This window comes from Pectinophora gossypiella, unplaced genomic scaffold (assembly GCF_024362695.1).
Source record: "Pectinophora gossypiella unplaced genomic scaffold, ilPecGoss1.1 Pgos_54, whole genome shotgun sequence".
NCBI lineage: Eukaryota > Metazoa > Arthropoda > Insecta > Lepidoptera > Gelechiidae > Pectinophora > Pectinophora gossypiella.
Genome location: NW_026063264.1, coordinates 147,547 through 158,844, shown reverse-complemented (window position 1 = coordinate 158,844; position 11,298 = coordinate 147,547). Strand labels below are relative to the sequence as shown.

Sequence of the window (11,298 nt, the reverse complement as noted above, 5' to 3'; positions counted from 1 at the left end):
TTTTTTTGTATTATTTACCCAAAGTATTTACCTCTATTTATACCTCGTCTGTCAAAAATTTCTATCTCTATGGTTATAACTAAGTAGTTATGGGTTGAATAGGCTAGTTTCCAACTAGTCAAATCAGTTCCTACTGTGGAATTTATATGAAAAAGCAACTTGTGACGTCATAGAAAAACGACAAAATATTGCACTTATTATTACATTTTTCTATATTAAATTCAAATTCAAAAATATCTTACACTTTGAATCGTCAATTTTTACATAACGTCTCATCCGCCTAAAACTACTGCAGTTTCTCACAACCTGTATAGCCGGGGAAAAGAAGCTGCAAGAAAAACCTCGGCACAGGGCCCTAGATGTTCTTTAAAAAAATAAAAATAAACATAAAATATTGATATACAATTGAGTAATTTAGCTAATTTATTTAATTTTTATTAAAATCTACGAATAAATTTAAAATTCATAAATAAGTTAAATAGAAAAATAATTGCAATAGTTTTAGGCGGATGAGGCGTTCGACAAATATAAATAGGTACAAGTTGTATTTATACAATAAAATTTAACGATCCAAATCAAAGTAACATGAGACTTCAATAATACAAATTATAACTAATTATCTACTGAATAAAGCCGAGTTTGAGTTTGCTAAAGGATGATTTGAATAAAAATGCAGATATTGGTGAGGTAATTTTTATTTCAAAACTAGTTGTCATAGTGATGTTTCGTAAAGGCCATGCGGAATAAAAACAGTCTGTAAAAAGGGAAAACGACAAACACTGAAGTTAAGAGAAGAAAAGGACTGCCTATAATATATTAACAATGTTCTAGAGGGGAACAAACAATATTTACGATTAAGAGAAGACGTAAGGAGATATTAAGTTCATATATCTTATCCTGTAATTGCGTTAAAAAATATACCATCTCAAACACTTCATAACTTTGTGACCATATTTACACCAATTGACTGATAAAGCTACTATTACAATTTCAATATTTTATGTACATAGTCTATTGTCAAAGGCATGGATTCGTTGTCCTTTTTATACTTCGGAACTTCAAAGTTACAACTTTCAAACGTCTCTTTCATTTTATATTAAATTGAGCATCTATAAAAATACATGTAAATTGTACATATAAATAAATAATTAAATCTAACAAAACATTGGCAGTGCAATATATTGCTACACTAGATTCATGCGTTGAATCTGTGATAGGGATCTTTTCATAACATTATGAGTAAAATAATTTTAAAAAATTATACTGTACATTAACCTCAACGAACGTAAAAATCGACTCAAGTGTGCATCGAACTACCCGTACTAATTTTAAATGTAATTATATATTATATCAAGCTAACAATGTAAGGCTTATTTAGGAATCTGATAAGTTAGAATATCGAATTATTATCACCTATTTTAATACCATTGTATTGAGTCAATTTCTACAATCGATTTGTTTACTCACTTTAAAAAATCCACTAGCATTCTACTCACGAAAAGAGCCCTAAAATCAAAAGAAATATAATATTCACGTTTATTATAATTAAATACTTACAAAAACTGTGCTAGATCCAAAATGAATCGTGTCCAATTCAATGTATGTACAAATAAAAACAAACACTTATTATTGCATCATCATCAGCCTTTAATCTTTGCTGGACTGAATAGTCTAGTCTCTATTGCATATTTTTGCGTAACATCGTAATTGAGTTTTCTTAAATGTAGATATAATTAAAATTGTTATCGACGTGGCAATATTATTATTAAAAAAGAATGTTAAGTTAATTATTCTACAATTAGGAAAAGGACACAATCCACGTAAAATGAAACAGTAATTAATCTATATGTGAACAACTCGATTGAGGGGGAGATGGCGCTGGCATTAACCGCGCCCGCTCCCTCTACGCCGCGCACGCACTCAGCGGGCGACGGCTCAAAGGAGTTGTTCACAACTTAAATACACACCTAAAGTAACACTGCTAAACTTCCCCGAAATGCTTGTGCAAGGTCTCCTTCGCGTGCTTCTGGGCTTCCACTTGTCCAGTTAGGAACTTGTCACATACCATACACTTGAGGGTAAATTTGTTAAGGTCTGTAAACTGTCTTGAGGATTTGGCTTCTTTCGCTAATTGCTCAGCTTCTTGGTAGATGTCCATGTCTTCTGCGGGGAATATTGTCTGGATTCCACCCTGGAAATTGAGAATATGTATAGGAGAGACAGATAATTTCTATTAAAACTTGTCACACAATCTTTACATAAAGTGTGAAAAACTAAATTATATAAAAAATTGCGTCATTTGAATTTTTACTGTCCATATAAAATGTGGATTACTTTCAAAGATAAATCAGACATTAGAATGATCATGACCTGAGTCAAATGAACATAAATAAACATGATAAAATTACTGATAAGAGCACGATACTATATTAGACGACTAATTAAAATAACAGAATTAAAAAGATTCTAATGAAAGTATCACAAAAATCACTTTGTGATCCCTAGTTTGGTAAGGACATAATCCATGGTTCGGAAGGCACGTTAAGCCGTTGGTCCCGGTAACTACTTACTGATGTAAGTTAGTAGTTGTTACATGAGCCATGTCAGGGGCTTTAGGCGGCTCAATAGTAACCCTGACACCAGGGTTGATGGGGTTGGTAAACCACACGATAAAAGAAGAGTAGGCACTAGTTTCTTCTTCCTTAAGGTGCTTTAAAAAAATGAACGAATAATTACTCACATCCGACTGTTCCAAATACAAAGGATCATAATGCACTCCGTCAAATAGCAGAAATACTCTTTGACCGTAATTCTTGTCTTCGCCAAATCTATTTATAATTGCATTAAGGGTGTCTACTACTGCCATTTCCAATCCGTAGAACCGGGAGAGAATTGCAACCTGAAACATGGTAAATATAAAATAAGTTTTAAGTGAAATAAGATTACATACTTAATAGTACATGAAGGTCTGACTCTCATCCAGGATGGGAGGCAGACCTGTCATAAGATGGTCAGATGAACTAAAGGAAACATCTGGCCCACTAAGTCAATCAACTACAAGAGATAGAGGAAGGTGGAAAGTGCTAGGGGAGGCCTTTATGTCGAATGGACAAGCTAGAAGGAGAACTATTTAATGTGTATATTATTTAAATTTATTATCTGTATTCTTTCAGTAAATAAAGGCTTTTGAATTGAATTTGAATAATACATGAAACTTGTTTTATTTTTAATAAAAGTGTAATATTTGTATAGTTTGATATCTCGAAACAGTTCTGAGGCATAAGGTTTACATAGCACATGCTTGGAACATACATGATTAAAATACCAACCTCAATAGCACCTCCCCATGAACTAGGTTGTTGTATCCACGCACAATACTCGGCATTGGGCCTCCCGAGAACACCTTCGTTATATGTGTCATGATCACTTGCAACCTCCATTGCTATGATCTGTCGCATTAGAGTGTGAGCTGATGTGTCTACCTGACCATTTAATACGAAACCTAAAAGAGAAAAAAGTTTTATTAAAAAAAATATGCATAAATGTTTCTATATTTTAGCATTACTAATGCAGCATTTAATGAGAACTCACAAGCACAACAAATACACATAACTTACTTCAAATAATAATTTAAGAGTGATATAGAAATAAATAATATAAAAATAAATCTTGTAAGATTCTTTAAAACTGAATTTTGATTTCGAAGTTTTGCTAGTATAGATACCTACCTAGTACCAAGTTTTGGATTTATGAAGATAATTAAAAGTTACACTAACATAACATAAAAATACATTAATGATGAATTTACATTACCTTTTGTTGTGTCATCATGATGATGAAGCATTTTGCAATAATAATTAATTTGACAAATCATACTACTATACTAACATGCTTAAAACAAAGAAATAATGGAACATAAATCTATATTACCTATACTAGTGAAGAGGCAAGAATTATCTGAGGGAACAACTTTTTTCATCAGGATTCCAGGTCTGCAGGCAGCTAGGGTCTCATGTGATGCTACTCCGTTTTCCACAGGCTTCGATTCCTCAGGTTTCGGATCCATAGGTTTCGTTTCAGCAGGTTTACTACTACCAGCACCAACCTTTTCTTCCACTATCAAAGTCTCACCAGTTTTCAAACCAATGTCAACCAATTTCTTATCATCATCACTGATATCCAGCGGCTTGGGCGGATACCCAGACAGAACACAGAGTTTGTCAAAACCCACGTCGGAGATACTACACAAAAACGCCTTTAGTTCGCCCACAGTACTCTCAGAGGTCAAGTCTTTCAATACCTGCTGCCCATTCTTACTTTTAACTTTAAACGCCCAGGATGCCATTTCTACAACCAATCTATATTCTAAACGAATTTTTCAACAAGCTAGAACACTTTCTCGTAAGAATTTCTTTTATTCGGGTCAAAGACGTAAAAGAAAGAAAGAAATAAATAAGTTACGCTGCGACTGTTGCGAGGGCTTTGACTTTTGAATGTCAGATTGACGTTTGTGGGGATACCATCGTTACATTAACATTTATTTTTTAATAAAGTATAAAGATTTTTAATAAAGATTTTTCAAATACATATATATTCAGGCATTTTCAGGTTATCAAATTGACATTAAAATGTACTTATTGCTAGGCACTTGCTTTACAATATTTTGATAATTTGGCACGTTTTATGGCTTCGAACATTGATCTCACAACCCACACGAGAGAAGAAAAGGATGGCAATCAGTTTGATTTCTTTTTTTTCGGCCGTCACACTATTGTATTTCCATTCAATTTCGACGTTTCGTAAAAAGTACTCTTATTGGCCCCTTCCTTCCTGCAGACACCTCCTAATTTTATTTTAAGTTATACCCGTCATTTTCTTATCCGCCGAAAAGAAAAGGGACGGATGATTGCCAACAAGTTAATTTGAAAATGAATGAATAACCCGGGCGAATAAAATAGGCATCTCACTGGTATGCAATCCGTTTGACGTGCTGTCTACTTAACTCTGTCGGGTTATTGGCCAATGTAAAATTTATAGATATTTGAGAAAATTAACGTGTGTTCCATAACTTTTATGCCTGTTGATTAACCGTCCCTTTCTTTTTCAGTGGATATAAAAATGACAGGTATTACTTAAAATAAAATTAGGTGGTGTCTGCAGGAATTAGCACCAATATCTGTTTTAACTACTTAAATTATTAATAGTTCTTATTGTCAAGTAGGTACGGCTAGGTAGTGATGGATTTTTAAATCTTAGTTTTTAATTAAAACAACAATGAGATTTCACAAAATTTTATTACAAAAATGATGATAACATCGTGACTACGTATAAATATTCTCATGTCTATTTTACAAAACGCTAGTTGTATGTTATGTACCTATTAATTTATAATTACTTTTATTCAAATAACTAAGTATCCATTTTGGCACATTTAATAATTATAACGATATCATAATATTGATAAATTCCATAAAACATAATCTACTTACACAGAGTACCTATTAATTATTTAAATATCAAACTAGCTTTTGGTAATAATTGTCATTTCTAAATGAATTGAACACAATTATTCATGTCTACAACATTAAGTTTATATTTTAATGTTAAAAATATTGTAAAGTTAGCTGATATTACTGATATGGACCTGACCGAATATTTATTAACAATGAAGTCAAAATCTTATTTTTACATATTGTCACCATAGCTTATTCTAAATTGTGCTTTTATAAATATTGAATAATGATTATGTTGACTGAGCTACTTAATTAGGTATGTCTGGATATAAGAATATCATATTGCATTCAATTCAATAATATGCTATTTTCAATTCAATAACGTAACATTTAAGTACGAAATGTACCTTCAAATGGCGATGTAGGTATATTCTGGCAGGCCAAAATTTTAAATTTAATTTGACAGTTCCAAAACTAGCATTAACTATCTCTTTCTCGCGTAAGTTTAAGTGGAAGCGGGCATTATTTTTAGATATGTCAAAGTGATTATAAGCTTGCCCGCCAGAATCAACGCTATTAATTATTGTCCCTATAAAATAATTAACACAGAGTAAAACACAAAATTATTACTGTTTAAATTGTAACTTTGATTCGATATGTGAGTATCTACCTATTTACATACCGACATAATTACATAGACATAAAAATGTACTCAAAATCACAAATGGCACTAGAAATGAACAATGATGTTTCATCTTTGGTTGTAAATTAACTTACAATGGTTAAAATTAAAGTTAATGATTACAAGGGTTTCTTTCTGAGTATTTACTTTGGTAACCACTATAATTATCGTTAAGTATTTTAAACCCTAAACTAGACTAGGAATATTTACATTTTCATTCAGTCGTAAAAGATAAGTTTGAACATAATGATAATCCTCGTTTTCTCCTCAATCTACCATTTAAATCTTGCGTAATGTAAAAAAAAACTACATATACGATGAATTATTTTTATAACATTTTGCCTTTTTTTTCTACTTATTTTTAGTATCCAATGAAGGACTTTCCGTGCTACGTTCCCCAAAAATAATTATCGACGGCGCTGTCCAGATTTAACGTGATAAATACCAATTTTCTCATTACTCTGGTACATAATTATCTATGGTAAGAACTTATAAAAATAACTGTTACTTTATATTTGCAACGGCTTATGTATAGAATTATGTTACTACCTATATTGCTTCTCTTTATTTTGATCAAAATAATAATGGTGTAATAAAAAGGGTCACCATTTATACCTACCAAAAATAAAGATAAAAGATGCATATACGTAATGTCTGTTATCCATGAAATTAGAATTTTAAACGAAGGCATTTTTTACGGCGCCATCTATATTGTTTTTGTAGAACGTAGCCCGTAAAATCCTTCATTTGTAAAACACACCAATTTTTTTACTAAAATGGTAACACTGAAAAATCGGAATCACTAAAGGTCGTTCTATAAACGTTTTATTTAAATCGGTTGTTGTTGGTGTGCGGTCGCCTGTGTCTCGGGTGTCGTGGTAGCGGCCACCGTCACGTGGGCCTGCGGACGAAGCGTGGGAGTGGCGCGCGGAGCCCTCTCCGGCCGACAACTAGGGGCGGCATCCGCTCATCTTCCTCTTCTTCCTCGTCTTCCCCGCCTTCGGAGCTGTCTTCTCCACTCCACACCTCCGGCTTCACCGCTTGATACGATGCAGAGAATCCTTTGAAAACTATAGAGTCGTCTGTTCGGAATCTTACGATAAGAGCTTCGGTTGTAGATACGATTTCTGGTGGCATCTGGTGATCAAAACTTATGATTACTTAGGTATACTTTTGAATATACTTAGTGGGTACTTCAACATTTGTCAAAGGTGAATAGCACCTGACTCCTCTTCCATAATTACTTGTCCAAACGTACCGGAGTATTACTTAGGTAAGACCTATTTTACGTTAAGATTTTAGCAAGTTATGTACCTATTAGCATTAAAGTCGTAAGACCGAATGTTCTTTCAAAATCCAAACCCCATAGTAGTTTAACTATTGTGTCTGGAAATCTCAGCTTACGAGATTAAATCATTTCCATTACCTTAGTACCACAGAACTTCCCGTAATCACCAGCACTGCCTTCCAAACCACCGAAGACCTGGACATAATCGTAGTCGCAGTTCGCTTCAGGCTCCAACTCGAAGGTGAGGAAGGTGAGCCGAACGAAGTGGCCCGTTGGCGCGACGATGCTCCAGTCACAGTTGGCTCGTGACTCGTAGGAGTCGTCGCCATAGCGGGCGTGAGAGTACAGGTGCTTGACAGACTCAGATGCTGATAGGTAGCCTCCACACGCTGTAAAAAAAGGAGATAGGTTTAGAGAGATAGAGATTTCTCTTCATACGTAGGTAACAGGATAAACCGCGTAGGGTATGAAGGCCTCCATGATCGAGTGGAGCGCTCGGCTCATGATCGGGAGGTCGGGATTTTCGTAATCGCTTGCAACTTTGCAAATGCCCAGGAAGATAAGCAGCTGAACATGTTCTATGTATTACTCCCGCTCCCAGTCCAGCATAGAAGTAGCTATAAGAGTGATGTTAATTACCTACATCTTGTAATCATTCGTCAATCATAACTTTAGATTAAAACAAAAATAGACCGTATTATTACTATACGAGTACTGTCAGCGTTATTGTAGAATTATTATGCGGTTTGTGAGAATATTGACAACATGTTTGGTTTTTTGTCAGACAGAATATTTCCTAAGATCATAGTGCAGTTTTTTGGGCACTCAAAAAGGGGGTCGTGACACGCAATCTTCTGGATCCGCCCATCATCCTAATGCTATTATAATCCATGGTCAACTTCAACTTACCAGTGGAATGAGTTGCCAAAAAGCCCTTCCTCTGCACGGACGCATCGGACTTGAAGACCACGTACATCTGGTTCTGGTTGGCCACTACCGGGTGTGGCTGCTTGCTGCCACAGAACCGGCCCAGGGTCTTGTCATCGGCTGACGCGCCATCATAAATGGTTACGTGATCGTATGCGCATTCCTAGGGAAAACGAGAGAAAATGTAGTAAGTTTATCCCAGGGGAAACGGGAGGTGATAGTGAATTTAAGTTATACATAGTATAAAACAATGTCGCTTTTTCTCTCCCTATATCCCTATATACGCTTAAATCTTTAAAACTACGCAACTGAATTTGATGGGGGTTTTTTTAATAGATAGAGTGATTCAAGAGGAAGGCTTATAATAATTATTTATAATACATACATAAACTCACGCCCGTAATCCCTAATGGGGTGGGCAGAGCCACAAGTAATCAAAGACAACTTGCAGCCACTGTTGATACGAAGTCCAAAGATGGATATGATGAACCTTATGGTGATAGGTAAGGGATCAGCCTATCGCCCATAACATTAGTCCATCATGTTAGAGGACACAATAACATCCACTAAATCTTGGAGAAATACTGATATTTTTGAGGTTTTTAATGTGATGTCATAAATAATTTAATTTTTTCCTCAGCATTGCACCCGATTGAAGCCGGGGCGGGTCGCTAGTATAATATAAAGGTTTCTACTTAGCTAGCCGTATTTGAGTTATTAAAATTTGTCGTTTCGATTTTCGGATTAGGTAGGTAGTTGGTGATCAAATCGGTATTGGTATTAGGAGCCCTTGCAACATCGTTGCATTTGCAACAAGTCTCTAAAATATTTTTCACTCATACAGACTTTGGCGTAAAAAAAAAATTAATCTATGTAGGTAAGTAATAGTAAGTAGTCTTAAGTAAGTGTTGCTTAAATTATCAAGCAACATAGCCCGTAGATAGCCAGCAACAATGTGAATTTATGTGATACTAATAGAATTTTTATTTATTATCTAAATAAATGAATTATTGATTTATTCATAAATATCCCTTTAGTACAATACAAGGAAGTCGCGACACAAAGGCGATCCAATAATCGAATAAGGGTAAACAAGAAACAAGTCATTAATCAGAAACAAAAGTTGTAGCAATCGCATACGTTACGTATAACTAAAGGGGCTTACACACTTACACCGTCGCCAAGTTCAGTGATTTTAATGTTGTTTATTTAAGTAGATAATTGACCCTGATTCCTGCAGACACCTTCTAATTTTATTTAAAGTTATACCCGTCAATCAATCAGTCAATTAATAATACTTTATTGCACAACGACATAAACAAAGGACATAAACATACGCATAAAAATAAGCACAATAGGCGGCCTTATTGCTGAACAGGGTCATTCTCATTATTTTCATCATTTTTTTGCGCATTTTCTTATCCGCCGAAAAGGAAAGGGACAATGTTAACAAATGACAAAATACTTAGCAATAATATGATTTTATATTGGTCGCGGTAGCCCAGTTGGTAGAACGCTTGCCTCTGTCATTTTTAGGTCGCAGGTTGTAATCCCTCCGTAATGATTGTCGAATTTATTTTCATCATCACGTGCTCAGCGGTGAAGGAAAACATCGCGAGGAAACCCACATTCCCGAGAAATGCATTTTCGGATGTATGTGACTTAACTTGTAATGGGCTAGTTTTCGCTAGTGGGTTGGAAGGTCAGACAGGGAGTCGCTTCTGTAAAAAACCGGACCTGTCAAATCTTCAGGTTAGGTAAGTGGGCCCTGTGAAAAATGGGATAATGCTAGGAGGATGATGGATAGGTACTAATATACACGTATATTTTCCCTAGTCGCCATATTTAAAGCTACAGACATTTATTAGGAAAGGAAGTAGAATACCCCTGAATGACAGCCTTCTTCTTTTATCGTGTGGGTTGTGAGGTGAATCATCAACCTCATTAACCCTGGTGTCAGGGTATTATTGAGCCGCCAAAGGCCCCTGACATGGCTCATGTAACGACTACTTACTTACATCAGTAAGTAGTAATGACACCCTGTAAAAACGAAATTAGTAAGTGTAGGAATTAACAAGTTAATAACTTATTTACTTTACCTGGTGAGGTTCTAATTCGAATACGTTGAAGATCAACTTGATGCGATGTCCCGGGGTTGTGGAAAACTGCCACACACAATCTTTCCTCGCTGGGTACAGGTCCGGGTAGTTTGGACTGTAAAAGAAGGTAAATAAGTCTGATAATCCAACTTAGGTTTAAACTTAACAATATACCCCTTAAAACGTAGCATAATTGGAATTAAAGCCTCAAATGGAAAACTAAAATTTTCACGTATTTTCCAACAGGAAAATCCACTTGATCATCCGCCTCAGTATTTGTTACGATGTCACTAACACCCTATCTACTTGTATGGCTACTTGTACAGGGTGTAAGTGACATCGTAACAAATACTGAGGGGGATGATTCAACTCATTATTCCATCGAAAAAAGTATAGAATTGAAAATAATTAAAATAAAACACAAAACAATAGGTACATGAATTTTGCGACGGAAAATTTCACTTGATATTAACTCGGAATTATGGTCTTAATCATCCCCCTCAGTATTCGTTATGATGTCACTAACACCTTTTTTTTGACGTGACTTATTGTAGATTTGCCGCAGATGGCATTAACTACTTGACTGGACAAATGGGGAGCGCTGAGGGCTCTCACCCGGTACAAAATTTGCGACAACAGGCCTGAGGGTGCTCAGTTGGGCGCGACCCTAGTGGGTCGATAGCGATAAGCGCTGAATGAGGGAAATCGTCGACCACGGCGGCGTCGGTATCGGGGTCTGAAGCGTTCGGTGTCGCGAGCTGATTGGCCGCCTCTATGGCTAGAGTCACTAACACCCTGTACAAAAGTAAGTGCGCATTGTCAACAAATGTCAAATAGTAATATTGTAAA

General features: G+C 35.4%; 2 protein-coding genes across 3 annotated transcripts in view; both read right to left on the bottom strand.

Annotated features, from left to right (window-relative positions):
* Positions 1-679: 679 nt before the first annotated feature.
* LOC126381450 (ubiquitin thioesterase OTU1-like) lies at positions 680-4,486 on the bottom strand. Of its 2 annotated transcripts, XM_050030927.1 has the most exons (5): positions 3,931-4,486; positions 3,330-3,502; positions 2,741-2,899; positions 1,968-2,191; positions 680-754 (listed from the first exon to the last, which is right to left on the bottom strand). In XM_050030927.1, exons 1-4 carry the CDS (start codon positions 4,343-4,345, stop codon positions 1,982-1,984), a joined length of 957 nt encoding a protein of 318 aa, XP_049886884.1. In that variant the 5' UTR covers positions 4,346-4,486; the 3' UTR covers positions 680-754; positions 1,968-1,981. The 2 variants fall into 2 exon arrangements, with proteins under 2 accessions (XP_049886884.1, XP_049886883.1); XM_050030926.1 differs by having other exon boundaries at positions 680-2,191.
* Positions 4,487-5,275: 789 nt separating this feature from the next.
* Positions 5,276-11,298, bottom strand: part of LOC126381447 (tolloid-like protein 1) — a 151,882-nt gene continuing 145,859 nt past the window's right edge. Inside the window, exons 16-19 of the mRNA XM_050030919.1 lie at positions 10,450-10,564; positions 8,333-8,513; positions 7,562-7,812; positions 5,276-7,272 (exon numbers count right to left, since the gene is read on the bottom strand). Of these exons, the coding sequence (XP_049886876.1) occupies positions 7,027-7,272; positions 7,562-7,812; positions 8,333-8,513; positions 10,450-10,564 (793 nt within the window). The 3' untranslated portion in view covers positions 5,276-7,026. The remainder of the gene's footprint in view (positions 7,273-7,561; positions 7,813-8,332; positions 8,514-10,449; positions 10,565-11,298) is intronic.